General features: G+C 44.3%; 3 protein-coding genes across 4 annotated transcripts; all 3 read left to right on the forward strand.

Annotated features, from left to right (window-relative positions):
- The first annotated feature begins 13,820 nt into the window (after positions 1-13,820).
- jun (Jun proto-oncogene, AP-1 transcription factor subunit) lies at positions 13,821-15,886 on the forward strand. Its single transcript, XM_057039130.1, has one exon. It carries the CDS (start codon positions 14,185-14,187, stop codon positions 15,166-15,168), a length of 984 nt encoding a protein of 327 aa, XP_056895110.1. The 5' UTR covers positions 13,821-14,184; the 3' UTR covers positions 15,169-15,886.
- A 2,455-nt stretch (positions 15,887-18,341) lies between these two features.
- si:dkey-86e18.1 (uncharacterized protein LOC557342 homolog) lies at positions 18,342-20,568 on the forward strand. The gene is made up of 5 exons (XM_057039133.1): positions 18,342-18,539; positions 18,734-18,774; positions 18,857-18,931; positions 19,019-19,208; positions 19,971-20,568. Exons 1-5 carry the CDS (start codon positions 18,473-18,475, stop codon positions 20,492-20,494), a joined length of 897 nt encoding a protein of 298 aa, XP_056895113.1. The 5' UTR covers positions 18,342-18,472; the 3' UTR covers positions 20,495-20,568.
- A 145-nt stretch (positions 20,569-20,713) lies between these two features.
- faslg (Fas ligand (TNF superfamily, member 6)) lies at positions 20,714-23,773 on the forward strand. 2 transcript variants are annotated; one of them, XM_057039139.1, is made up of 5 exons: positions 20,714-21,902; positions 21,978-22,211; positions 22,720-22,762; positions 22,837-22,899; positions 23,070-23,773. In XM_057039139.1, exons 2-5 carry the CDS (start codon positions 22,098-22,100, stop codon positions 23,486-23,488), a joined length of 639 nt encoding a protein of 212 aa, XP_056895119.1. In that variant the 5' UTR covers positions 20,714-21,902; positions 21,978-22,097; the 3' UTR covers positions 23,489-23,773. The 2 variants fall into 2 exon arrangements, with proteins under 2 accessions (XP_056895119.1, XP_056895118.1); XM_057039138.1 differs by having other exon boundaries at positions 20,714-22,211.
- The last annotated feature ends 2,065 nt before the right edge of the window (positions 23,774-25,838 follow it).

Raw genomic sequence — 25,838 nt, forward strand, 5'->3', positions numbered from 1 at the left:
GGGGCTCCTGTGGCGACGCACAGACAGGAATTACGGCGCTCTATAAAATAATCTATAAAATTCGAAATATCTATAAAATCTTGTGTTATTTTATCGACTTTCATGTTGAGATATCATGTATGGGAAAGATTTGTGGCCTTCTGGATTTCCTGGCTCAGTTAAAGTGGGAGCCTCCGCAGAAGGCCTTGTTTTGTAGATGGAACGCATGATAACCTGTATAAACTGCAAATGTGCATGCCCAGATATAGACAGAGATCATGTCGGGTGTTTGCATAGGCAATCTTCTGTGTGTCTATGTGCTGGTATGCGCACTTACCTCTCGACCTGTTCTGTCAACCACCAAGCCAGAACAAGTCAGATAAGTGCAAAAAGGAATTATTTACAGCCTTATTATTGACATGTGACTGCTGAGTTGCGCAACAGCAGAGACAGCTGATGGCTCCCTGCGCTCTGATGAGGGAACAGCGAGGACGGCGTTATTATGTCTGCCGAACCTGAAGCAAATCACAAAGGAGAAACAACTCCAAGTATCATTTCATCAGCAATATGAAACGAGAGATGCAGAAGGGGAAAACCTCTGCGCCGGCAGATGAGCTTGGCTGTAAACCGAAAACTGCAACCGTGTAAGCAGTAATGCTCTGGGCGCTGAGTGATTTCTGGAGTGTGTATTTAAGGCACATCTGAAGGCTTCCTTCTTGTTATGAGTTCTTTGGTTGCAGAGAACGTACACGTTGTTGTTGTTGTTGTTAAATAAACACTGTCAGAACAGACTCATCCCCTTGCATACTTGAGTCTACTTTTTGTAATGTGCATGTGTGTCGGCGAGTCCATTGGAAGTCTGTGTTACAGCAAAGAGCAGCTGTTACAGTCAGATTATGGACGCAGATGCTGCTTACGACATCTATACGTTCTTCGTGTTCCCTACGCTAGCGTGTTAGCCTCTCGGCATGTCTGTGGCAGCAGAAGAGAGGAGACACCTCTGTAAATGTTTGCTGTATGAGAATTTGGGAAAGACGTGATTGGAGAGCAGTAAACTCAAAACATCTGGACAGAGACGCAACATCTGCTGCCTTAAGGGAGACAGACGGAGCAAGCGGGGCCACGAGAGAAACACCGAAGCCAAAGGAAACGATCGAGAGGGATGAAAACCGCGCGGAAAAGCCGCTGCTACGTTTGAGAAGTAACTGATACGAATCGGTCGATCGTGACATAAAGCTCAGTCGTGCTGAAGTAAATTCAGAGCGTGTTTTTCTCACAGGCTTTGCTCAGTCTTTTTTCCCTTCAGGAGCTTAGCAGCTTGAAATTGATGACGAGGGTGGGCCACATAGAGGGCGGAAACAAAGCCAATGAGGAGCAGATGTTTAACGCACACATAGCATCAACATAATGCATTCACCAGCCCCTTTATATACCCCCTCCCGCACTACCCTAACCCTTACCCTTAAAAATGTATTCCACACATAAAAGCAACAAATGCAGTACAGATTATAAAGCAGTAATCAAAGTCATCTGTGAGACCAAGAAACACAAGGCTGGAGGAAGAACACATATGAGGAACTAAAGACAAATGTGTTTTCAGACTTTTGTGGTCCCTGCATCCCATATCCAGGATACAGGAACAAAAAATGCATCCACAGTGATGGACAAAAGAAAACCTTCTGTCTTGTACAGATGAATCAGTCACCAGTTTCCAACTTCTTTGGAAAAGTAGCATTTGAGTGTGCTTGAGTACTGACGAGGCAAAGCCATGAAAATCCTGGAGCAGTTTGGATCCAGATATGTGCAGAGTTGTAAAGTGAAAGGCCAAATTATATAGTGTAATGATCGGTCGGCACAAGAGTATGCGGAACAAAACAGGGTACCAGGCTAGAAAATACTGGCCTGTGATGATGACGACGCCGGACCCTGGAAGCAGCTTCACGCCTCCATGGCGGCTGGATCAGAGGACACACTGGCTAACTCCTTTAGAACATTTCCGTGTTCACCTGTAGAGGTAGATGTCAATGAAGCCTGGTCAGCGGGGGCATTGTTATCTTCTTAATGTCTCAGGTGACAAACCAGAGGATAAACTAGTTTCATAAACAGGAGGTTAAGCCGCTCCAATGCGTTGGAGACGTCGACCATTAAGACCTTATTGAATCAGTGAACCTTTTCAAGAACAAACATTTACCACTCCAGTTCAGAGAAGCATGGCCTCTTCAACCACCTGGTCTGATGGTGTAGGAACACCTCTGCAATGTGTTATAATGACCTTTAAAACTGGCCTATCTTAAACTTAAGACTACAATCTAATCAGAAGATCCCACATGTCCAGATGCGATTTCACATTATAGAGATCAGACGTCATGAAACCAAAAGGAAAGGTTACAGAAATGAAACTTCTTCAAGATGCTTTCTTCTCTCGCTTTCCTAAACATGTGCACCAGTGTGCTCGACCCAAAACTGCGTAACCTTCAGAGGAAACAGCTGCATGGACCTGTGTGGGTTGAAAGGGACAGAGTTTACAGATAACCTCTGACTTCTCTGACAGGAAGCTTGGAAAGAACCTCAGGAAGTTGCTCTCGGCTCCAGCACATGAAAAAAAGAAAAGAAGTAAAAACAAGTTTGCGCGTTCGGCGGCGAGCAAAATAAACACAGCTTTCAGGTGCACAAGCACAATAACTGGAGGGCACGCGTCGTTCTTTCTCCAAAGACGGAAAAGTGCGAAAGGGGGCCCGACAAGTTTGAGCGATGGGAACATGACAAAACAGCAAAATGGTTACGTGACACCAAGGTGCTTTTTTAATACGTGTTAATGCAGCTCTCGACAAACACAGCTATCAATCAATCATCCGGCAGCCTGTGGAACTATTCGCTCCATATGTTTCAAACTCTTCAGCAGCCTTCTATAAAATAAAACCACCTTGGGCTAGAGCAGCAGAAACTGGCACCATGCCTCACTTTTAGTGCCTCTACAACAGAACGGAAGCAGCGTGAGTAGTTACATTGTAAGTCCTTCCTGCTGGTTTTGAAAGGCATAACCCAAACTCCGCCGAGGCCTCTCCTTATGTCAGAGATGTATGTGCCTTAATTGTCACCTGCACAGGTCCCGCAGCTTCTAGTCTGAGGCCGTGAAACACTATTGTGAAAGATTTTTCTTACTTCGGCTGAAACTAGTTGACCTCCCGAGCAGCGGAGCATTCCCCGCTCATTGTTTTATTTCCGTTGCGTTTGAGAGTGTAACATCTGTGTGAGCGGGACTGTTGCAGCAACTAACAAGTATAATATTCTGTAGATGTCGTATCATGGCTGAGAGAGGGGACGCTGCTGTCTGCGAGGCTACGCTGGTTTCACTTCTCTGTTGTGCAAAGCCACATATATGAATACATTCCCCTCACAAAACCACACTGACACACTAAATGCACACACACCGAGGGTGGACGCGCATCAAAAATACAACAATGGAATCCTCCTCCCCAAAAACGTCACACGCCCACTCACTGGCAACACAGAACCCAAAAGGAGAAAGACAGAGAGACTGTGGGCAGTTGTGACGAGCAGAACGAATGCGTGTGCGAGTCTGACAGCTCCTACGTCCACCGACTGTGACGTCTGTCCCCTGGCTCCATCCCACACACTGAGGCAAAGAGCACAGCAACCAGAGGTGTGACTGGATTCAGAAACGTTTGGCTCAAAAAGCAGGAAAACAATAATAAACGTTTGGAATCGTTTGGCTCTGGGCTAATTGTTGCCAGAGCCGCGGCTGTGTTGTTGTAGGTGTCTCTGCCTGGCATGTCAAAGTCTCCCTTTCCGTCACACATGCAGGCACAATGGGTTATTAGTCCATCATTTATAGCCATTACTACAAAATGACTTCCTTCACTGCCTGTTAGAATGCACATCAGTTTGAAAATGTCATTTAGATGTGTGCTTTTGACAGACATGAGGTAATTTAGCAATTAAGGTCAATTTATCAATCAGGCCAATTTCTCTCGCTTCACATTGGAGCGGCAGTAATTTGTTCACAAATAAGAGTTGATAAGTCCTGACAAATGTAAATGCAGCATTTATTTAATGCACCTGCATCTGTAATTTAATCTGCACAGGGCAAGTTTAAGGCAACCCTTTTACTGGCCACTTGTTTTCGCATTTTAAACTATCTAAACTGTTCAAAATGATTAATCAAAAACCAAAAAAACACATTTATACAGCAATTTGTATCAATATACTGGGAATAAATCAATAATTTTATTTCCTCGACCTCTTACTTGAAGTGCTTGAATCTCTAACTAAATTAATTACTGTCTTTGTAAATTGTCTTGATGCGCCTTCACTGAACATTCAGATCGATGCTGAGAATCACTGGCAAGCTTTAGATAAAAGAAATGCTTGCCACAGATATTATCTGAGTTTCAGTATGAATTATATACTGCACTGTGTCTCCCTGGGAGACTTTAGCACCTCTCTGCTGCAGAAACAACGTTAGATTCAGCAGCGGATTTTGGATGGACACGTCTCTTTCTGCCACTATGAACTGACCAACAAGCTTGTGGCTGTCGGGCGCCTGCTTCCTGAGTTCACTTGACCGTAACTGAGACACCAAACACATCCAAATATTCCCTAATGTTGCCGTCATGCAATGTGTTTACGCATTTGCATGGGGAAATTCTACAGGTTACCAGAAGATGTGGGTCCAGGTTTGGTTGCTGCTGACCTGGATTCTCAGAGAGAGGACCAAAAACGAGACGGGCAGAGACGGCCAGACATTTATTATTAACGCAGTCTGCTAAAATACACGATAGTGCAGGAAGGGGAACTGAAGAAGAGAAGGAGGCTGTGTGAAGAGATAGTGGGTCAGCCATGTTGACCTGGAGTAACCTGGCACTGAGAGATCCTTCAGCCCACACTCCTCCTATCTGCTCCTGACTGACACTATTAGATAAGAATAATTGTCTGCATTCTTTTTTGCACAGAATCATCCATGTGGTTTGGAAAGATTTAATTTAATACGTAAGGAGCTGCCCAAAATATTTCATCCGTGAATTGTAGTGTGGTGAAAGTTCAGCCACAGATACTGGAAAAGTTAATCACTAATCCAAACATCTAAACCAGGAAAGATAGAGAGAAACCACATGAAGAGAATCCTGGCGGGGCTCCACAAAAGTGGAGACAGCTCTTTCTCCGTAAATGGTGACATATAGAGCATTCTGAACACTACAGCTGTTTAAATGTACAATTGCCACTATTGCCAAAATACATTCAATAATGCTGCCAATCTAAAATAATGATTAGCTGTAATTTCTGCTTGAAACCGCCTTGTTAAAACCCTGCTTCAATGGACTGTAACACAACTATGCTTCAATTACAAAGTCTGTGATAGATATAGAGTAGTAGTGATTCTTCTCTTCGCGCCACTGTTACGTGTCATGTGGATGTTTGAAAAGTTACATTTACACACTTGCAATGTAGAACTGAGTCAGTCTGTATTGTGACCATTTGCAGCCAGGTTGGGGGGGTAAAGTCCTATAAGCATTCTTTATTACAGTGTAGGGGATCGTACGTCGTGACCTTCAGGTTGGCCTGTCTCTGATATTGTTGTGATGGCAAAGGACTTGACAATCGCAGGAACCCTTTTAGGAAGAAAGGAAGTAAGCATTAAACTTCCTACATCCCTAATTCAAACACACACATGTAACTGGGCCTTCTGGTCGGGCTGCCTGACCTTGGACGCCACAGTAATGGTCTCCCTGACAGAGTCAAAACGCCCAGCTTGAGGAGTTCCACAGGCCGATCTGGGTTTCCTCAAACACGCACACACACATGTATGTGTACTGTTGGGGGGGTTGTACAAACATGCATGTTAATGGGTGCCCGCTCACGCAGTATCAGCATGTGATAAGACCCATAGCTCACCTTCTGAGGCAGATTTAAGTGCAGAAAGAATTCCAGCGGCACACTCAATCCCTCCCGTGTGTTTGCATGTGAAACACGGGCAGCATGCACGCGTGCACGAGGAGTTTCGACTGAGATGTTTTGGGTTTTTTTTATTCCTCCCTGACAAACCAGTCCGACTGCACATGCATCCACCCAGACACCTCCAGAGCAGTACATGCATGCGAGTGTTCGAGAGTACAGAGGCGATCCTGCTAACATTTTTCATGGCCACTTTGCCTCGGGCTACACTGAGCAAATACAGATTAATGATTGTTCGAAAGGACGGAAGTGCATTCCAGTGAGCCGGCGATGGGAGTCACCTCCAACTAAAGCACAAGCACTGTGAGATCACTACATCTTCCAAAGAAATGCGTGGTGAGAGATTAAGTGCTCCGGTACTCTACGCAGTGCACATTTTTAGTTCATACACCACTGACGCAGCCGTACGCTCACACATTACACTTTAAACTTTGCAGACAAATTGGAGAAGACAGACCAGAAGAGCTGGATGCTTCAGCAGAACTCCTGGTTTCTATCAGACAGCACAGGTAGCCAGCCTCAGCTGCAGGTCTCAGAGCGTGTGGAGCTTCATGTAAAGCCCGAGGACACGTTCTCTGCAAAAGGATTATATATCAACCAAGTTTCAGATTTCACGCTAAAAGAATTGATCGCCTTTCAGCGGCGCAGCGATAACTCAGCCGAGTCATAACATAATCGAATGATGTGCTGAGGCTTCACAGGCCCACTGTTTCAGACCTGCAGGGACCCAACAGAGGGAAAACTTTAAATGATGCATATTAATTATGCTAATTATGCTAATTATGTTCAGCTATCATTTATATCAGGGACAGAGAAGTTATTACATAATTTACTATAGATATAGCACATCATATAGATTTATGCAATAAATCTGTGATATGATCAGCAAAGTTGGATTTCAGAAGCCAAATCCTCTGTCCAGACATTTTTATTATTGGGTGACGAATTCAACAACAAAGCAGCGTCAACATCCTTAGAAAGTCAGTATTAGTAAGTCTCATACAAGTTGTACCATGATGTGAATTGAAATGAAGCCATTTTGGCATTTTAACAGCATCTGGTGTCTCAAAACAACAATTTAAATGTGTGGTTTGGTGATGTTGTGAAGTGGAGCTAAAAGCAAATATACCTAAAAAAATGCTTGTGAGCCTTTTTCTTTTTTTTTTGTCTTACATTTACCAAAAATAATTAGCATCCTTTGTGAGTGAGTTTATTATCCATATGTCCTCACTCAGACTTAAAGTAAGACAAACAGCAATGTGCATTAAAACAAAAGTGTTTCTCTGACATGCAGACAAGGCAAAAAAGATGAAAAAAGCCCACTGTGCTGTAACTAAATTACACTTGAGCATGAATAAACAGTATACTAGTTCAATAAGGAGTTAAGCACTTAAGACTAGAAAAGTGATATTTCTATTTAGATATAAGTAGCTATATTAATTATGCTTATAATAATACTCGGGAGGAGTAATATGTTTGTGCCAGATCGGGAACGTCAAAACTCTATTTGGCCACTTACAAGACAACAGTTACTATTCCTGATCTGGACTAGCGTCCAGTGATTGTGTGTGTTCGTGCTGTGAGAGACAAGGACTTGTTCTGCTGTTGTCAAGTTCATTTCAGCAGGAGACAAAGAATCCATTTATGAAGAAGGAGACAGAAAAGAGGAGGGAGGAGACGTGGGGCAAGGGGGGGGGGGGGGGGTGGGGCGGCAAAGCGAACGTTGGACGAACAAATGAGGAAGGTGGCGCGAGTGATTTTCCAAAACAGAAGAACCAGGAGTGACAGTGGAAGGTGCCACATAGCTTCTAATCTGCAAGCGCTTGTTGCTCTGTTGGCACAGCAACAGGACAAGCAACATAGCCAATCCCTACCAGAGAAAACACCCAGGAAACCAGATCGAAGATGGTATCAACAGAGAAAACAACAGTGGGACATTGCTGAACACCTAAACAGTGAAATCAGTGTCGGATGACAGATTGACATATTTTGAGTTTCAGTGTTGACATTGTTATAGTGCAAGAAAAACACACATTTCCTCTCTTTCACATGTGTTACTGGAGCTTAATGTTTACCTTTATTGAATAATTGCTACTTGTTTGCCTTGACTGTGCTGTACAAATGCAAAACTGGTGATTATAGTGTTGCCTGAAGACGACGCGTGACGCTCATCGCACCGAGGACGACGCAGTGAAATCGTAACGATGTCGCCGTTTGAACACCTACATATACTACTACACTACACTACATCCCCTACAACCAGCAGCATCGATCTGTCTGTGATCAGGTTTCACAGCAGTCTGTGTGTGTGTGTGTGTGTGTGTGTGTGTGTGTGTGTGTGTGTGTGTGTGTGATAGAGAGAGGAAGAGAAAGAGAAAGGGAGAGGGGGAAGATGTGGTTTTTCTACAGTTGCGTGTCTCCTGTTCCATAAATTTGGATTATTGAAGATGAAATTCATCTCTGCTTATCATGTGTCTTGCGATGAAAAAAGCAACACACTTCCCGAGCAGTTCTTCTCTCCACTACTGACTGAAAACACAGCTGAAACAATGGTTGAGTTCTTCGGTTCCCTCCCTCCTTCCCTCTCTTTATAGCTCAGAATTTATTTTTTATTGCTTCTGAAAGTCAGGCTAGAAGAACCAGCAAGCCCAAACACACTTGACAGCCTCCTGGACACACTTGCACACACAAGAACACAAACAACCAAGAGGCCAAGACATTTTTCAAGCAAACACACACGTACACACACCTAGCAGGGTTGGTAAAGTCTCTGGTTTGTAGTGGTAAATGGGGCGGAACAGGTTAGCAATCCTGCTGTATAGTGTCCCACCTGTAAAAACAACAGCACACATGCACGTGCACACACACACACACACACACACACACACACAATCCTCCATCTGGTGGGTTTTAATAGCTATCGATCATTCTCCCTGGTGACACACACATTTTTTTTCTGCCTGTTCTGAGCAGCTCACTGTGCCTCTCTTTAGACGAGGTTATTTCATTTACATAATGAGGTCCAGACCCACTCACATAGATTAAATTACGCTGAGACAACAAATAAAAGTGTGCACAGACACACGCTCCCACAAACATACTAATATCACTGCAGTCTTGCCTCGGCATCAGATAAAATAAAGAAAATGTCTTCAAATCCCGGGTAAAAGAACCTGCAGCATGCCCATCTTTGCCCAATGATGTCACAGTACACATGCCTGCATGACTTACGGTGAGCTGAAAGGGTCAAAACGAGGGAGAGCCAATCGATATCCCATATGATTCTTACCTATAAATCTCAGATGTGATTAGCCTGGGTAGTTAGCGACGATTAATTGTCAAAGCTAATAAAGACTTTATTGGCCGAAGGTGCCAGAAAGGCTGTTGGGAATCACGGTTTATTTGATGGGCAAATTAATTAAAGCCACACCTAAGGAAAAAAAACCGAAACCCTGTCAGAGACGGGTATCAAACGCTCATCCCACACTCGGTGAAGGGTGTAAGAGTGAGACATCACTCAGACAGACAGGTTTGTGGTGGTTTCTGTGCCTGTGCACGATCCAACGCAATCATCGTTCCTTTCCATCAAATCATAAATCCAGGCAAGAAACAAGAGGCACTTTTCATTTAACTGCATCATTCCTTATTCTCGTTTCAAAACAGATACGATTCAATTGTTTTAATGGCGACTGCAGTTGTTTGTAGGCCTTAATGTAACTCAGCTGGTGTTTTTATCCTCGTGTCATCATTCATCACCACTAACAGCATCAATCATTTCTGTTTTTGCCTTTTTTTATGTAAGCAAAGACCTTTTCTGTCACTTTTCCAACACTGACTCTGCACCACAGTGCTGCTCAGATGGTTTGTTTTTTCCCTGCCTAAATAAAGCACCTTCAGCACTGATAGATGCTAAAGGAATGTTGCAGGAAACTGATTAAGCACCAAAAATCCTGTGGTCACAAATGGTCCCAATCACCCTGAATGTGGATTTTCTTTTTTTTAAACAGTGGATACCCTTTTTCGCCTTTTTTGAACATTTCCAAATTTTCCATTTATGCTGTATATATTAAACAGCTGACTAAATAATTGTTCTCATGAAACACGGGTTTCAGCGCCTCTGACGTGCATTCATTTACTCAGGCTGCAAACCTCAAAGGGTGACCAAATATTTTCAAACATTTCAGCTTCTTTTCTTTTGGCGCTTATCTTCCGTGCGACGCGACCTGGTTTAACTTTAAACGATAGCAACCCCGGTCCAGAGAGCACTCTGAGATTTCACTGAAATAATACAACTGTGCCACGTCCACAAGGGAAATCCTGCTGTCTGCCGGAGCGCTGATAGCAGTCAGATGAGAGGAGAAAGAGGGAAAAGAAAGATAGGAGACAAGCAGAGTGTGTGGGTGGATGGGTGGATGGGTGTGTGGGTGTGTGGGTGGGGTTTATGAAGGGGGAGAATCCAGTCCAGAGGGTAAAAACAGTCCAGGGTCAGGAGAGCAGAGGCGGCAATGATGAATCACTTCAGCGAAAAGCAACAGTTTATGGGAAGGACAGCTTAAATCTGCGCACCAGATCCAGATGCAGCTAAAGAGAAATGCTCAGAAAAAGTGGGAATTTGGGAGTCAATGTTTTTTATTCATCTTGACACAAAGGCGCATATATAAAGAAAGGACAGAGACCTGAAAGGCATTTTGTCACTACTCACGTGATTGTGTGAGGAATAACAATTTCATACATTATCATTAAAGGGTTGAGCTATGCTGAGTGTGGGTCTGTTCTGCAAGAGTGTTTTTTCCACAAAAGTGAAACCTCACTTCCCACAGTCATGAGAGCCTGCAGTTACCCAAGCTCTAAACCCAGAAATCGCTTAATCAAGCCACGGATCAGATGTTTTCATAAGACTGCTTCAGCTGGAAGCAAGGCATTTAATGATCTGTTATTGGAATGGCAGTCGGTATAGTGTGTCTTTTTGTGCAAATAAAAATTCAAAAATAAGCCACGCAAGCAAACAAAACACGGTATAGGATCCTATGAGGGACAAATCATGGGGGCAAAGACTGCTGCACTCAACTTGCACCAAATTGTACTAAATGAAAGTAGTTTTGCAGTTTGCAGTTTTTGACAGAGTGAAAGAGGCTTTTTCCATTGGTTTAAAGCAGCCACTGAGGATGCTTGGCCACCTTTTTAAACCCGGATTGGGGATCACCCAGAGAGCAACATCAGGATTGCTGTCCTCTGTGCCAGTGCTTCTCCTGTATCTGAGGTTTGGACCATGCTTTATGGTCATAAAATCTTCAAAGTAACAATAAAATCAACAGTAAGTACAAGTGGAGTCAGGCCAAGAAATAGAGGTGTTGCAGGTGAAATGTAATGAAGGTGCAAATAAGTGTCTCAATACCCCTCAGGGGCAGGTAGAATTTCAGATTAGCCAACAATTTTTCACTGACATGAGCTGACTTTGACCCCCAAACTGGTCAAACTTGGTTTATTGATGCACATTCTTGCTGTACAGCTGATATTTATTTTAAATAAGTAAATAATGGAACACATGTTAAAACATATCAGTGCTCCAGGCAACCACAGATGACCACATGTCCAGTCCTAAAAACACATCACTTTAACAGTAGGGGTCCTGCCTGTTAACTCTCCCATACATCCCTTTGAATAGCTCTGGCAAAACACCATACTGTGGTTACCCTTTTATACCATCACGCATGGCAACTGGCAGAGAAAAGGAGGCCTACCCACTCCTGAGATCCAACCATGTTGAAACATTTAAGGGGTCTGCGTTAAACACAATTTGAAAGTGTATAAAACTGAATTTACCATGGTCTGGCTTTCACCGTGGGATCGGTCTCTCAGAAAAGCTTTCATTTAAATGAGATAATGACTTTAAGTGACATCATATGTTTAACCCTTGCTTAATTCGTCTATTTGGGACAATGGGTGAAGCCACATATAGGTGCCTGCCATCAGGCGGTGGGCACTGGACCACCTACTTATGATTCTTTCATGCTCTGAATAGATGAATAAGACAAAGCAGATAAACATTTTACTGACTGTAAACATGTGACAGAAGAGTTTCACTTTTATTCTGCTCCATTTAACGACATCAGCACCATGACCATTATGAAATTAAGTATCACAAGCTAATGAAATGGCTAGAAATTTACAGCAATGTGAGTTACAGCCATGGAAATCTTAATTTAATGAATCCTGGCTTCTTTTTTTCTTTTTTAAAAAGGGAATCTGCTGGATAAAACATATATGACCTTGGTATTGCATGAATACTGTGCTCGTGAAAGAATCTTAAAAAGAAAGAAATAAGTTAATTGAGGGCTAGGTCCTACCACTCTTTATTAATTGCAATGCTTTGACGTATGGAATAGTACATAAAGGCAAGATTAGCAGCCATAAAGTGTCAGACTGCGTTGGTGTTTTATGATCGGGTTCATCCTCCTCGAAGTGCCTTTCTGAGCCAGCCAGCGCCAGGTCCTGATTTACTTGTCACACAGGGGGGACATATTTAGACATGGTGCTCTGGAGTTAGTAGGCAGTAAAGCTGGCAGGGCAGAAGATGACCCAGACAGTGGGGAGTGAGGAAGACTGTGGGGAACACGTAAGACGCTCCAGCTGACCTCCTGTCATTAAAACAGCTGTGATTTCTGACCAGAGGCCAGAGGACAATGGAGTGCACTACACTAATTACACTCCCTGACATGGACAATAGGAAATGTACTCATTCTTGTATGAATGAACATCTGCACGTCTGTCTTTGAAGGATGTAGGCGTGGAAGAAATGAAAGGTATAAAATATAAATTTACTTCTAAAAAACATGCAAAAAAACCCACCAATATTTCTCTGCCAAGTATAAAGGTAATACAAAAAACTCCTTACCGACGAAAATGGGCTTGGCTCCACGTTGCAGGTTTATAAATGTGGTTGAAAACACAAACATAAGTATGTGTCTAATTAGGCTGAGGAGTCAGATTTTGAATCTCTCAATGTGGTGTGTAATAAAAATTCTGTGGAAAAATGTATTGTGTATGTATGTTATATGATAATAGAGGACCACCAACCACAGACCACCAGGATATTCCAGACTGAGACCAAAAACACTCCAAGCAAGAAATCTTTCCATTATGGGTTCAGACACACATGGAAGAATGTTGGTATAAATAGATTTAAAACATCTTGCTTTTTAATGTTTTGAATTGCACTCTTCTCATCAATGCTGAGAAAATCCTCTGAGAATTGAAAAGAAAACAGATTAATTGCTTAAATATTTACAACATAAAGCCTCACTTGCATTTTGCTGGTAAATAGCATATGAAAAAACATTTGAGCTTTTATGAGGGTCTTCAGTTATTATTGTGAAACGTCAAGTAGTTAATCAGATGTACATTTATTCTGTTGTTGCGGGGCATCTCAGGCTAACTTTGTACAATTTAGTGGAGATTATATTCCTAGAGCAAAAGGGGATTTATTTGGGGGTTTTTGATCAGTACAAAAATTGCTGAAATATAATGAAAATAAGACAGAAATTCGTTTATATAGCTAATAAATCAGTAGTAAGAAAGCGGACCAGCATAAGATGACCGTCCCGCCACTGACAGTAAAGCGGGTAACCAGATATTCAAAAACAATACGTCATCCCACAATGCACCGCGCTTACGTTCGCGGCGCTGCATTACCTCATCCCACAATCCACCGCGAGATTCAGAATCTTCTGGGTGGTGGTCGTCCTGGCAACGCGCGTTATCGATGGGCGGGGCGTGGCCGCGCGACACGCCCTCCAGCCAATGGGAGAGCCCTTTCATGACGTCATGGTTATTTTTTAGAGCGACAGCGGCAGCAGATAAGGTAGCCTCCACGCTGTAGCCCTGAGTATATACACAACCAGGCGGAGGACGCACCACAGTCGGTGCCACGACTGCCTGACAGGGAAAGTTAGAGCCGCTCACGGTCAAGTGTGGATACTCTGACAAAAGCGTTGAGAACGGTAACAACTCGGCACTGAAACAGACCGCCGTCCTCTAAAAGAAGTAAGTCTTGATTCCTGTGTCAAGAAAGTTCTCACGCTGAGTTGTGGAAGTTTTGACGCACAGAGCGGACCTTTCGGAAAACCAGCGCTTTTTTTCCCTCGCCACGACTGATAAACCAGGAAGACGAGAGAGGAGACGAACTGCTTTTTTGTACAAGACTCTGTAGACATTGCTTTTGGTTTGTCTTCTATGTATACCAAGATGGAAACTACTTTTTATGACGACTCACTGAACGCTTTCTCCCAGCACGACACCGCCGGCTACGGGTACAGCAACCCCAAAGCGCTGAAACACAACATGACACTGAACCTCTCCGACCCGACGGGCACTCTGAAACCTCACCTCCGGGCAAAAGCCGGTGAGCTCCTCACATCTCCCGACGTGGGCTTGTTGAAACTGGCCTCCCCGGAGTTGGAACGACTTATCATCCAGTCCAGCAACGGACTCATCACCACAACGCCGACTCCGACCCAGTTTATTAGCCCCAAGAACGTCACGGAAGAGCAGGAGGGCTTCGCGGAGGGGTTTGTCCGCGCCCTGGCGGAGCTCCACCACCAGCACATGCCGGGCACGCCGAACGTGAGCGTCACCTCGTCCCCCCAGACCGGCGGCACCAGCGCGCTGCCTCCGGTGTCCTCTGTTGCCGGTGCCGCCGTTTACAGCAACAACGGCACCATGCGCTCCGACTCGCCGGTTTATGAGGACTTGAACACTTACAATCCGGCCATCAGCACCGTCTCGGCGCCGAACTACACCACTTCGGCGCCGACTATGTCCTTTTCCGCTGCCCCGCCTCAGCTCCCCATTTACGGGCAAACGTCCTCCGCCCAAATCCCACGGCTCACGGCGCTCAAAGAGGAGCCCCAGACCGTGCCGGAGATGCCGGGGGAGACCCCTCCTCTGTCCCCTATCGACATGGAGAGCCAAGAGAGGATCAAGGCCGAGAGAAAGCGAATGAGAAACCGCATCGCTGCCTCCAAATGCCGGAAAAGGAAGCTGGAGCGAATCTCTCGGCTGGAGGATAAAGTGAAGACCCTCAAGTCTCAGAACTCGGAGCTGGCGTCCACCGCCAACATGCTGCGCGAACAGGTGGCCCAGCTGAAGCAGAAGGTGATGAACCACGTCAACAGCGGCTGCCAGCTGATGTTAACGCAGCAGCTCCAGACTTTCTGAGGCGGCGGCGGCGGCGAGAGAAGAGACTCATGAACGAGACGGACGCTTCCTGGTAAAGTGGTTGGTCGTATCTACCGAACTCGTGACGGAATCTGGGACGATGTGGCGCGACGCTGGCAGGACCGGGACTGAACGCACGCTCCTGGGTGCCAGTGCGCGCCCCCTCCTTGGCGCGTCCCGGAGAGGGGCTCAGGACAGCCACGGTAGCCATGAAGCAGAGGGGCATGTTGACAGGCGGGAAGCTATCGGGGTCTCTGTTTTCCAGAACTGGATCGGACTAAAGTTTTCTTGATTTCCTGCGAGCTCTGCATGGACCCTCTCATGACCATCAAAGGAGAAATTTCAGTATTAGAACTTTTCTTCTTCCAGACTTTTCTTGCTGTAGTCCTAAAGGCCCAAACGTGGGCGTGTTGGCCAACTCTCCATGGCTGAAAAGTTAACAAAAGCTGCCTGACTTCTGAGTTACAGTACAATGTACTTTTTTTTTCTTAATTGTAAGAAGTTATGTTAGAAAAGCTTCAAGATTTCCTTGTTTTTTTTCTAAAGTTGTTTAATGGGGTTTCACTCATTGTTATATGTATATAAGATCAACACGAGTACTTATGTTTACCATTTGTAATAAGAATACTTTAATTTTTTTATGTGTTTCTTGGGGGTTTTCTGAGCAATTCAGAAACTAATCAATATTTAAGAAAATAAAGTGGACAAAATGAAGCAATGCTGTCTGAGTTCTTCTGAGTGACAGGGGAAAAAAGTGGGTGTGCCATGTGAGGAGCACAAACAATAAAACATGTTGTAACATGTTGCAAGAGCTTCTCGTTCCCAGTAACTTAAGGTAAATTCCATTAGGGCTGGTATTGATCCAAGTTAAGTGATTGTTGCAGCTGACAGCCAGCTCACTGCATACAATAAGGCCCAAATTGCAAACTATGATGGCAGACTTTGTGATCTCTCTTTAGCAGACATCTCCAATATAGTGCTGCTCACACTATTCTTCATATTAAACTTAATGTTATAATCAGTGAAGGGTTCATATTACCACAGAGAAAATTGAGTAATACAGCTCATCTGAGGACATCTGAGTGATTCCTATCTTGACAGCTAAATTACAGAATATCTGTAATATCAAAATGCTTTGTTAAAAGATCAAACATCGTACATGTATCTTATCTGATTACACTGACCTTATCTGGTTTCCTTACAAGTAGCACACTGGGTTTTACCCAGTCCTTACAACTGGGTTTTACTCAACAATGATCTACTAAAAAAAAAAGACAGAGGTTAATGACTCAGGGGTTAAAAAATGCACATATGTAACAATAAATAATTGCAATACTTGAAACCCCATTCTCCCTTAAGTCCCCGGCAGTTATGTGGAAATGGCTGATATCAAAGTTGTGTTCAAGCCTTTAAATAATTTAGTTTGCTTATAAAACATATCAAATATGAAAACTGAGGCGATGCCACGTGTGCTCTACTCATGATGAACACTAGAGGGCGACAGAGGTGAACTTATTGACACGACAGCCCGCGCTTCCACTTAACATACAAACATTAAAAGCCAAGAGCTCATTCAGCTTTGTAACTTTAGCCTCGCTGTTATATCACTAATAAATAAGTCCTCTAACATGGTTAGTATTGGTTACGGTTTCCGTCACTTTGATATTGTGTTTTTATAGGTACCCGCATATTTTTTTTCCACTCTTTTTTGGAGGGGGGTGTATATAGATAAGCCTTTTAAGATTTCCCTGTCATTATTATTTTAAAGTGTTTATTATGAAGAACAACCTCGCGCCGTGAAATCAGCACAAAAGAGTTGGCAAGTTGTCAGCAGAGCTTTTCGTCTGTGAGTTTGTCTTCACTCTGATTAAGAACGACCATTTTACGCCATATCTGCTTATTTTATAAAATTTACTGCCACATGACATCATTCCGGAAAACGGTGTCCTGCCTACCATATAAGGACAGGGGCCACTCGGAAGATCTACGTCACGCAGGAGGCGTGTATTACGGGAAGTGAGTCCGCTCTAATCTCTGCGTAATAATAATGCGGCTCCGAGAAGTTGGCAAGGGCGAATCAATCAAGAGATTAACGCGCTGCAGAGCAGCAGCTTCACAATTGAAAAATAAATATCTAGAAATTCAGATTCAAACCCCCCAAATCCGAAACCAAATCAGTATTTTTTTTTTGTAGAATGCCCAAGATAGAATTCTACACATTAAAATAAACCCAAACACGATTTCATTAATTAACGCCAACCTTAAAAACTAACTATACAACCAATATAATGTGGTTAATATCTGTTTTTCACGCAATTGTATAATCGGGTCATGAGTATGTGTGTGAGTGTGTTTAGGTACATCTTTTATCAAATTCCTAATTTCAACTTTTTATATATGTAACTATTGAAAACACTGGGGGGCGTTTCAATATACCACCACCAGGAGGTACTAGTGTTGAATGTCGTTGAAGATTACACACACTACCTACAAAAGCACACAAGCACGCAATATAATACATTTAAACATTCCCTTGGTGGAGAGAATATTCCAAATAACGTAAGGAATAACACTTTTAGAGTACTAAGAAACGTTTAAGGTGAAAATGATTTGATTATTATCAAAGAAATATAGGCAGTTGCGCCGATTTATTGGAAGAAAAATCCAACTGGTGAGGGAAAAGGCTATTCAAACATCGAGAGTAAAACTGAGGAGTTGCAACTAATGGTCTCTTAGGTGAGTCGTTTCCAAGGTTGTCCTCGGGAAATATATATGCAACTAATATTGGCTACTATGGATATCGCTATACATGATAAAACCAAGAATTTCATTGTAAAATTAATAAATTAGCATACAAATTTGATTTGAACTTGGTAGAGTACTGTTCCCCAGAGGTACTTCCGGTGCCCATTGTAAATTGGGTTAAAAAAAACTGTTATGACTATTATTAGATTATTAGAAATTCTCAGTTATCAATTATAGGCAAGTATTCACTGAGAAAAAATGGTAAAAGAAACATTGAAAGCGTTGATAGCAGCAAAGGTGGGACAGATTCAGAAGGAAAGGACATGTTTAATGTTTAAAAGACACACACTAGACATAAATAATGTGTTCCTTTAATGAATAAATATAGGATACATTTATATTTGACAAGTGTGACAATACCCAAACAGGTTCAGCGGTGGCGGTACGCACCTGTGCGAACTAGGCCTCGAAGAGGAAGTATTGTCGCGTGAGTGGCCACGTGGGCGTGACATCATGAGCGCGCCTCACGTGACATTGTTTGGTCTGGCCCGCGGTCAAGATGGCGAGGAATGAGGAAAAACAACAGGGTCGTTTGAACAGACTGTGGCTGCAGAAGGAGAGGGAAGGTGAGGAGCCGTGAAACCTGTAGGAGCGATCTTCATTTCTGGGATTTAAGACAGCGATGCGGCCATCTACCTTTAGCCCACAGCTAACAGGACAGCTAGTCCTCCCATAAAAATACACATGTGTTATTGTTAGCCGGCAAAATGACTTTCCATGCACTGTTTTTACATTAAATTGCGTTTTCCTTTGCGTGCAGAGGGGCGACTCAAAAATGTACACGAGCGGAGACCCAAGCTGGTAAAAAGAGTCAGCAACTTGATGTTTTAGCATTTTTAGCTGTCATCGGTTAGCTTGTTACAGCTAACATCTGTCTTTACAGTCCACTCTCAATTCAGCTACATCTGTGAAAAAATGGATCCCAAGTATCAAGAGCGAAATCGAGTATTATTTACGGGTGAGTGAAAACACTAGTAACGTGCAGTTGGTAGCGATTGTTGCTATGATCATTCTGTCTCTGCTTAATTCCTTTTTTTCCTCTCAGCAATCCCAACTGTCTCATTACCCAGAGAGGAAGATAACAGAGTTCCAGCAGAACATTGATGCTTTGGAAAAAGAGTACAAAAAGTTCATTGCTAAACTTCGAGTGCTTGATCCTTCCTGCAAACATAAGCCCTGGACTCCTCGACCCTACTGCAAAAGAAGAGGAGCCAGTCAAGAATCTGCAGCTGCTGGTCAGTCGGTGAAGGAGTTAATGCTGAAGCTTTTTGCTCATTATAAAGATTTGCCCTCTTCCATGTCATATATAATGTGTTTAAAGTAACGCTCAGGAAAGGATTTAGTGTTATTCTGCAATTACTAGATATGCACTGAATGTCTATGAATAAAAGAGCAATAAAACTGCAAAACCATGAACTTGCATATTGTGCAGTTTTACAGTGTTTACCCTTTAATTCATTAAGTAAAAAGTTATCATATAGGAAATTAGGGTCAATTTCAGCCCTCAAGGGTACCACAGTGGTGTTTCGAAGGTGTCCCCCCTACTACCAGTACATCTTTGAACTGAGAACCCACCACTTCTTAGCCCAGTCCCCCAATGACTGAGCTACCGCTAACCACAGGTACCCTTGAGCAAGGTAATGATAGACTGAGCACTGCATTCAGGGGTACCCTGCCTTTGCCCATATGCAGCTGGGAGAGGCTCCTGCACCCCCCCCCCCCCCCCCCCCGGACCCCAAAAGGGAATAGTGGTCAAGGTAAAGAAGAAGTTCAAGCCTAATTTTCTGGGAGAAGTCGCCAGCTGATCGCAGGGCTGACAATATCAATTTAATTCAGACTGATTCCCTTATTCTTGCTTTTCTCTGTTCTTGTCTTGCCTTTATAAGACTACAAAAGTTACTGTATTCTTCCTGATGACTCCACTTTGGTGAACTCCTCCTTTAACACAACAATCAGTGACCTTTGATCCCTCTGTGCATCTTTTCTCTTGTTTTCAGCAATAGTCCCTCCTTTCTGTGATGCGCACGCCAGTAGCAGCGGGTGGACTGGAAATGAGGGAGACTGTTCTGGTGAGCGGACGGGGTATCACAGCACCTTAGACGGGCCCCATCCTTCCAGCCCTCCACGGAGCCTGTGTCAAGACCAAACACCTCCCCCTGTCTGTGAGGATCAGGACCAGCCCCTCTCCTTTGATTGCACAAGGCTGGCAGTGGCCACCGCAGCGTTCCGTGGACCTTTGAACCAGCTGGGCTCCTCACAAACACAGAGCATGGTCAAGGTGCTCCAGTCTAGCCTGCCAAACCTCGGTTCATCATCAAGGCAGTCAAGTGTGTCTCAGAGCAGAGGCTCGGTCAGCGCCAATGGGAAGACAGTGGCGCCCACCGTCTGTTGTAAATTACAATATGAAAGAAAGGAGAGGACACCTGGAAAACCATCTACTACTGGGACAACACGGGAGAGGACAGCTCATGTCCTGGGATTGGACTGTTATTCTTCCTCAGATGAAGCCTGTGACACATGATGCTTTTGTTTCTCTGACCTACAATTGAAATTAATGCAGCTTCGTTGCCTATTCACATTAAATATTACCCTAAACGATGTTTTATATGTTCCACTCACTGCCAGACGGAAATTCTCGTTTACAAGAAGATTGTGATGCCAGACAGACTGCGACGCTCTTTGTCATTTGCAGGCAATACCTCTGATTGAGAAATCAGTCACCACGACCACAGCTCCCTCCATTATACAACAGAAAGAGCACAGGCGGTGAGAAACAGGCAACAATTCATCCACATTCTTGCTGATTCAGTGAATGACGTACATCCTCCAGTGTCATCAAATTAACTGGAGCACCTACTCAGAATAAAGCTCGGTTAGACCCCAAAACCAGACCCTCCCACCTTAAGCAGTCACAGCGACTGCTCCGCTTGAAGAGGACCGCTTTCAGCCTGACGTTACTGGGAAACACACTCGAAACACTTAATTGTGCGAATCCTCTGCGCACATTATGGTAACAGTCGGAGATGGGGGTCATCCTTTGTTCAGGGGCTGGAGAAACGAAACCTAACATCTGAGAGGAAGAAGCTTGGGGGGGTCGCCTCCTCTGGAAGTGACCAAAGTCAAATGATAAAGTTAAATGACTTTCCACACATACTTGGCTCACAGGTCTTGTGAATAATGGTTTGTTGTGGTTGATATTTCAGGTGTGGGATGAATTGAGACCTGCTGCAGTAATATTTGTAATGTTTACTCAGATTATCTAAAGGTGTTGCAGAAAGTTGCTACCACATTGAAGGAACAGCTTAATTGTGCTGCGCCCTTGGAGCCTCACCCCGAAAGCGGCAACGGCTGTGGCATGCGCAAGTGCACATGTGGTGAGGCTGTGTTGAGCTTTCCGGTAATTGTAACTGTGAGGTCTTTGTCGGGTTTAGATTCTCACCTCTAAAGCACCGTCTGTCTACCAGCGAGCAATAAAGAAGACGTGCATCCTTTTCATGTGGCAGCAGCATCTATCCCACTGAGAATAACCTACAGAAGCTGCTGCGTCACTGTTTTCTAACAATACACACTGAATTATTGCTATTGGACAAATATTCTCTGGCAGCGTTGGAACACGGTCGCCTTAAAGAGTCAGGGCAGGTGGCTGTGGTCAGTGGTCGGTCAGCCCTTTGACTCCATCAGTGGCGTCTGCGATGTGGTTTGGGAGCTGAGGATCACTTCAAAGCCAAAGTGGCAACATGGAAGATCTCCACTTGGGCTGTATTTTGCAATGCAGAGTTGAATGACTTGATTGTCAGGTGATCGTCCTTCATGCGCGCACTCATCTATAGTCTGGTTTGTGTGGGAGGGCTTTGTGGGAGGTGAATAATTTGACATATGTGGTGTCAGAGATGCTCAGATGAAGAAGTCCACACCTCCTCTGTGCAGAGGTAACAGACGCACGCAGCTGGCTTTACAGCAGGACCTTCGCCATGAGCTGTGACCAGACGTACCCTTTCCCACAGGTGTTCCTGGTGGACGCAGGGGGCTCGCAACATCCCGACCAACCACCGGGCCTCGTGCCCTGCTGGTCTCACCCCCCCAGCCTGGAGAGCGCGGGCAGGCGCCAGAAGAGCCGGGGCAGCATGGGGGTGAGCCCCTGCACGGCCCTGGTGGTCCTGATGCTGTTCCTGCTGGTTTTCGCAGGCCTGGGGTTCGAGGCGTACGAGATTTATCAAATGAAGAAAGAGCTGAGACAGGTAAGATGGTGCTGACTGGCCTGTCTGAGGAGTTTGTTCTTAATTAATTAATTAATTGATTCATTATTTATTTATTGTGAACGTGGCTGCAGCAGCGTGGACGTACACGGGTTAAAAACCTGAATGTTCACAGTAAGAAGTGTTCATGATCGGCGTTCATCACTGGGCAGATTTGTAGTGCAGTTTTCATGAGAAAAGTCTAAAAGGTGTGAGTTTCTGTGGCTTTGATGGGTGTGTGTGTGTGTGGGGGGGGGGGGGCGTAAGGTGGCAGGGTGGAAAACCAAGCTGGAAAGTTAACGCACATCTGCAATGTTTAATAATTAACGATTTCGGCTCACGTCTTGACATTTAAGCCTGCAGACCTCAGTTTTACATGTTCCATCTGTGGACACCCGTCCAGAGACAGGAAATCCTCTGCAGCGCTCTGAGAGAGCGCAGACAGCCGAGCGCTGGTGTGATGTGGTAATGAGATTCCTCTTTTTTTGTTTTTCTTTTGTTCTCACTGAAGGTGAAACCCGTGAGTGAGTTTAATGTGGCTCAGAAGCAGATCGGTGAGTATAAACACACTCAGATAAATAACTTCCCTAAAGAGACAGAGGAGGTGATGCTCATCTGTCTTTTTCAGGTCTCTATGAACCTCTTCTGAAGGATGAGGATGATAGAGAGAGACCTGCTGCCCACGTTATAGGTAGGATGAAACAGAAACTGCTCCTGTTACCACTTTAATCATGTGATGTTTTCCTAAATTTACTAAATGGAAAACTCATCGCCAACACTAGATTCATTCAACCAGCCAGTCTTTTCATCGGTCTCACTGCGTTTTTGGGAGCGACTGACAGGATTTCTCGTGTGTTTCAGGGCGTATTGAAAAGGAGAAGTTCTCCAAGACTTTGAGGTGGGAGTCACGAGTCGGCCGAGCGTTCACCTCAGGGGGGGTCTCTTACCAGTTCCAGGACGGAGCTCTGCAGGTCAACGAGACGGGAATCTACCACATTTACTCGCGGGTGGAGCTGGTCTTCAGAGACTGCTCCCCCGCCTCCTCCTTCCACCACTTGGTGTTTGTGAGGAGAGGAGGACGGCCTTCGCCTCTGACCCTGATGGAGGCCCACAGAGCGGGTTTCTGCCGTCAGCAGTCCGCGCACCCCTGGACCGCTGAGAGCTACCTCGCCTCCGCCCTGCAGCTGCAGACCCACGACAGAGTTTATGTCAACGTGTCGCACCCCACCTTTCTCAGTCACACGCATTACGCCAACTTCTTTGGTCTCTATAAGATCTGACTGTCAGAAGCAGCGGATGATGGTGTTTCTATAGAATGTAAACAGGCGACAGCATCTCTTCAGTCTCCACTTTTTAGTGTTTTAATATGAAAACGACCCGTGAGGCGTTCACTGACAGCTCAAAGCGATTTGTTTGTAGACCACCATCTCTTAACACTAATGTGCTGATGAAGTTGTATCTTATATGAAATATTTATTTTTAATATATCTGACTAAATGTGTGCTCATGTAAACCCAAAGATCCAAATCTGTGATTGATTTAAAGTAATAAATAATTTAATCTGACACCAGATCAGTACGGTTGATGTCTGCGCTTTGCCAACACCCACATGAGTTCTGTCTGTAACCATTGGAAAGTATTTAAATCATCAGAGGGATAAAGGTGTCGATAAAGGTTCCACTGAGCTGCAGTGGAACCTGGTGCTGCTCAGTTGAGGTTCCTGAATGTCGACCAGGTCGGGGATTTCAAACGCTGACCGTACTTCTGTGTGCTTGCATTTTTGCAACAGTTTCTTTTTCTGCAACTCGACACCCTCATTTGCAGCCCACCACAAGCACTCACATCAGCCAACAATCAGGAGATAGCGTCAAATCTGGGGGGCAGCCGTGGCACGCTTGACATGCATTTCCTTCCTGTGTGAAAAAGACAAGGGTCTAAACTTGCGTGCAGATTGATGCTTGTAGAAGAGGTTGTGTTTCGTTTAATTCGTGCGGTAAAGTTAGAACGCATCGTCCCTTTCCTGTGAAGCCGCTGCTGTTTCTCAGAAATCCGATGAATCCTCTTATTAAACGTGATTAATTTGAGCCAGATCACAAGCCTAACAGCTTCTGTCTGTGCTGTTATTGTACTGACATAAATGAGTGAATCGGTTTGCTTTTCCTGTTGGGTTGTGAGACAGTGAAGCGTCTGTGCACAAGGAACATCTCGAGGAAGCCATTTTAATGACCTACTTTAATAACAGTTCCTGTGCTGATGCTTCGTCTCCACACTCCAAATGTCTGTCAGCTCACTGATAGAAGCCGATCCTTTTCTGTTCTACTTCCTTTGTAACAGATGGATTTAATCTGCCAGGTATGTGCTCAAATGATCAAACCATTAAAAAAACAACCACCAGGGATCTGCAGGTATTGTCTGGGGTCCTCATTTTAAATGTTCTCCCCTGTCTGGGTTCTGTCCTGGTACTCTTGGCTTCCAACAGTCCATGGCGTGCGTGTGGTGTGTGTGTGTGGGGGGGGGGGCTGTTCTGTGCTTCGTATTACCTGACATCAGCTGAACATCAAAGCAGGACAGTTGTGGTTGTTATGGCAACCTATCAGCTGGCCCTCTTTCATATTGAGCTGGTCATCGGTAGCTTTTGACTAATGAGTGGAAAATGAAACCAGAATATGGTTTTACAAATAGTCTTGGCGAAATCTGTTGAACTCTGCTGAACTGCATCAATATGCTGCGTTTTAACCATTTGCAATATACCCATTGTACCAGTGACGTGCGGTGAGGTTCATGGCTGCTGAGGCACTGACTCCTCAAGAGTCAGATTTACGATTGTAAGAACTGGAAAAAAGCATCTTATTTCACCATTTTCCCAACAGCATACAACTACTGCTAATGCTTCATATCCCATCAGCATTCCTCTTTCAATTACACTCACAAACCAACACAAACATATACACAGGAACATATTTGTCCTATAAAGAACTTTCTTTTGTAGCTATGGATAGAGCACCCATCTTGTGACATATATACTGCAAACAAATTAAAGTGCAGAGATGTGTGCAGCACAAATTTAATTTTGACCAACAGTAAAAATTTCTGTTATTTTTCAAACTTTCAAAATTCTGGTGCTTCAATAAATTTTAATAAAGTTTGCCTATTAAAATGAGCCAGCACTGAAGCGAGAAAGCACCTGCCAGCTTGCGTACGCCCCCTTGAGTTGAGGCAGAGTACTGCCTCACTTGCTGACTTTTCTCTGCACTTTATTGTGCGATCAGCAGGAATAGTTCTCTCACACATGCATAAAGACATTACATAGACTGCAGAAAGTCATGGTGTATAACGACTATTTCTGTAAAGTTCATATTAGCGATATGCTGAGGAACAAAAACTGGCACACGTCATGCAACCCAGTTTGTATTGGATCATGCAGTCAGACGTGAGGCACAATTCGCCCCTGCCTCTCGCGGGGTTTTTGCCCTGGATTTGATCGGAAAAACTGAAATTTGTCAAATTTTACTTAATAAAATGGCAGAAATCCATCCATCCATCCATCCTCTACCGCTTATCCGGGGTCGGGTCGCGGGGGCAGCAGCCTAAGGAGAGAAGCCCAGACTTCCCTCTCCCCAGCTACCTCCT

Source organism: Takifugu flavidus, chromosome 7 (assembly GCF_003711565.1).
Source record: "Takifugu flavidus isolate HTHZ2018 chromosome 7, ASM371156v2, whole genome shotgun sequence".
NCBI classification, from domain to species: domain Eukaryota; kingdom Metazoa; phylum Chordata; class Actinopteri; order Tetraodontiformes; family Tetraodontidae; genus Takifugu; species Takifugu flavidus.

Coding starts and splice junctions, on each gene's coding strand:
- jun (XM_057039130.1), top strand. CDS start 14,185: ATGTATACCAAGATGGAAACTACTTTTTATGACGACTCACTGAACGCT.
- si:dkey-86e18.1 (XM_057039133.1), top strand. CDS start 18,473: ATGGCGAGGAATGAGGAAAAACAACAGGGTCGTTTGAACAGACTGTGG. Junction 18,540..18,733: donor GCTGCAGAAGGAGAGGGAAG/GTGAGGAGCCGT, acceptor CTTTGCGTGCAG/AGGGGCGACTCAAAAATGTA. Junction 18,775..18,856: donor ACGAGCGGAGACCCAAGCTG/GTAAAAAGAGTC, acceptor CTGTCTTTACAG/TCCACTCTCAATTCAGCTAC.
- faslg (XM_057039138.1), top strand. CDS start 21,945: ATGAGCTGTGACCAGACGTACCCTTTCCCACAGGTGTTCCTGGTGGAC. Junction 22,212..22,719: donor TGAAGAAAGAGCTGAGACAG/GTAAGATGGTGC, acceptor TTCTCACTGAAG/GTGAAACCCGTGAGTGAGTT. Junction 22,900..23,069: donor ACCTGCTGCCCACGTTATAG/GTAGGATGAAAC, acceptor CGTGTGTTTCAG/GGCGTATTGAAAAGGAGAAG.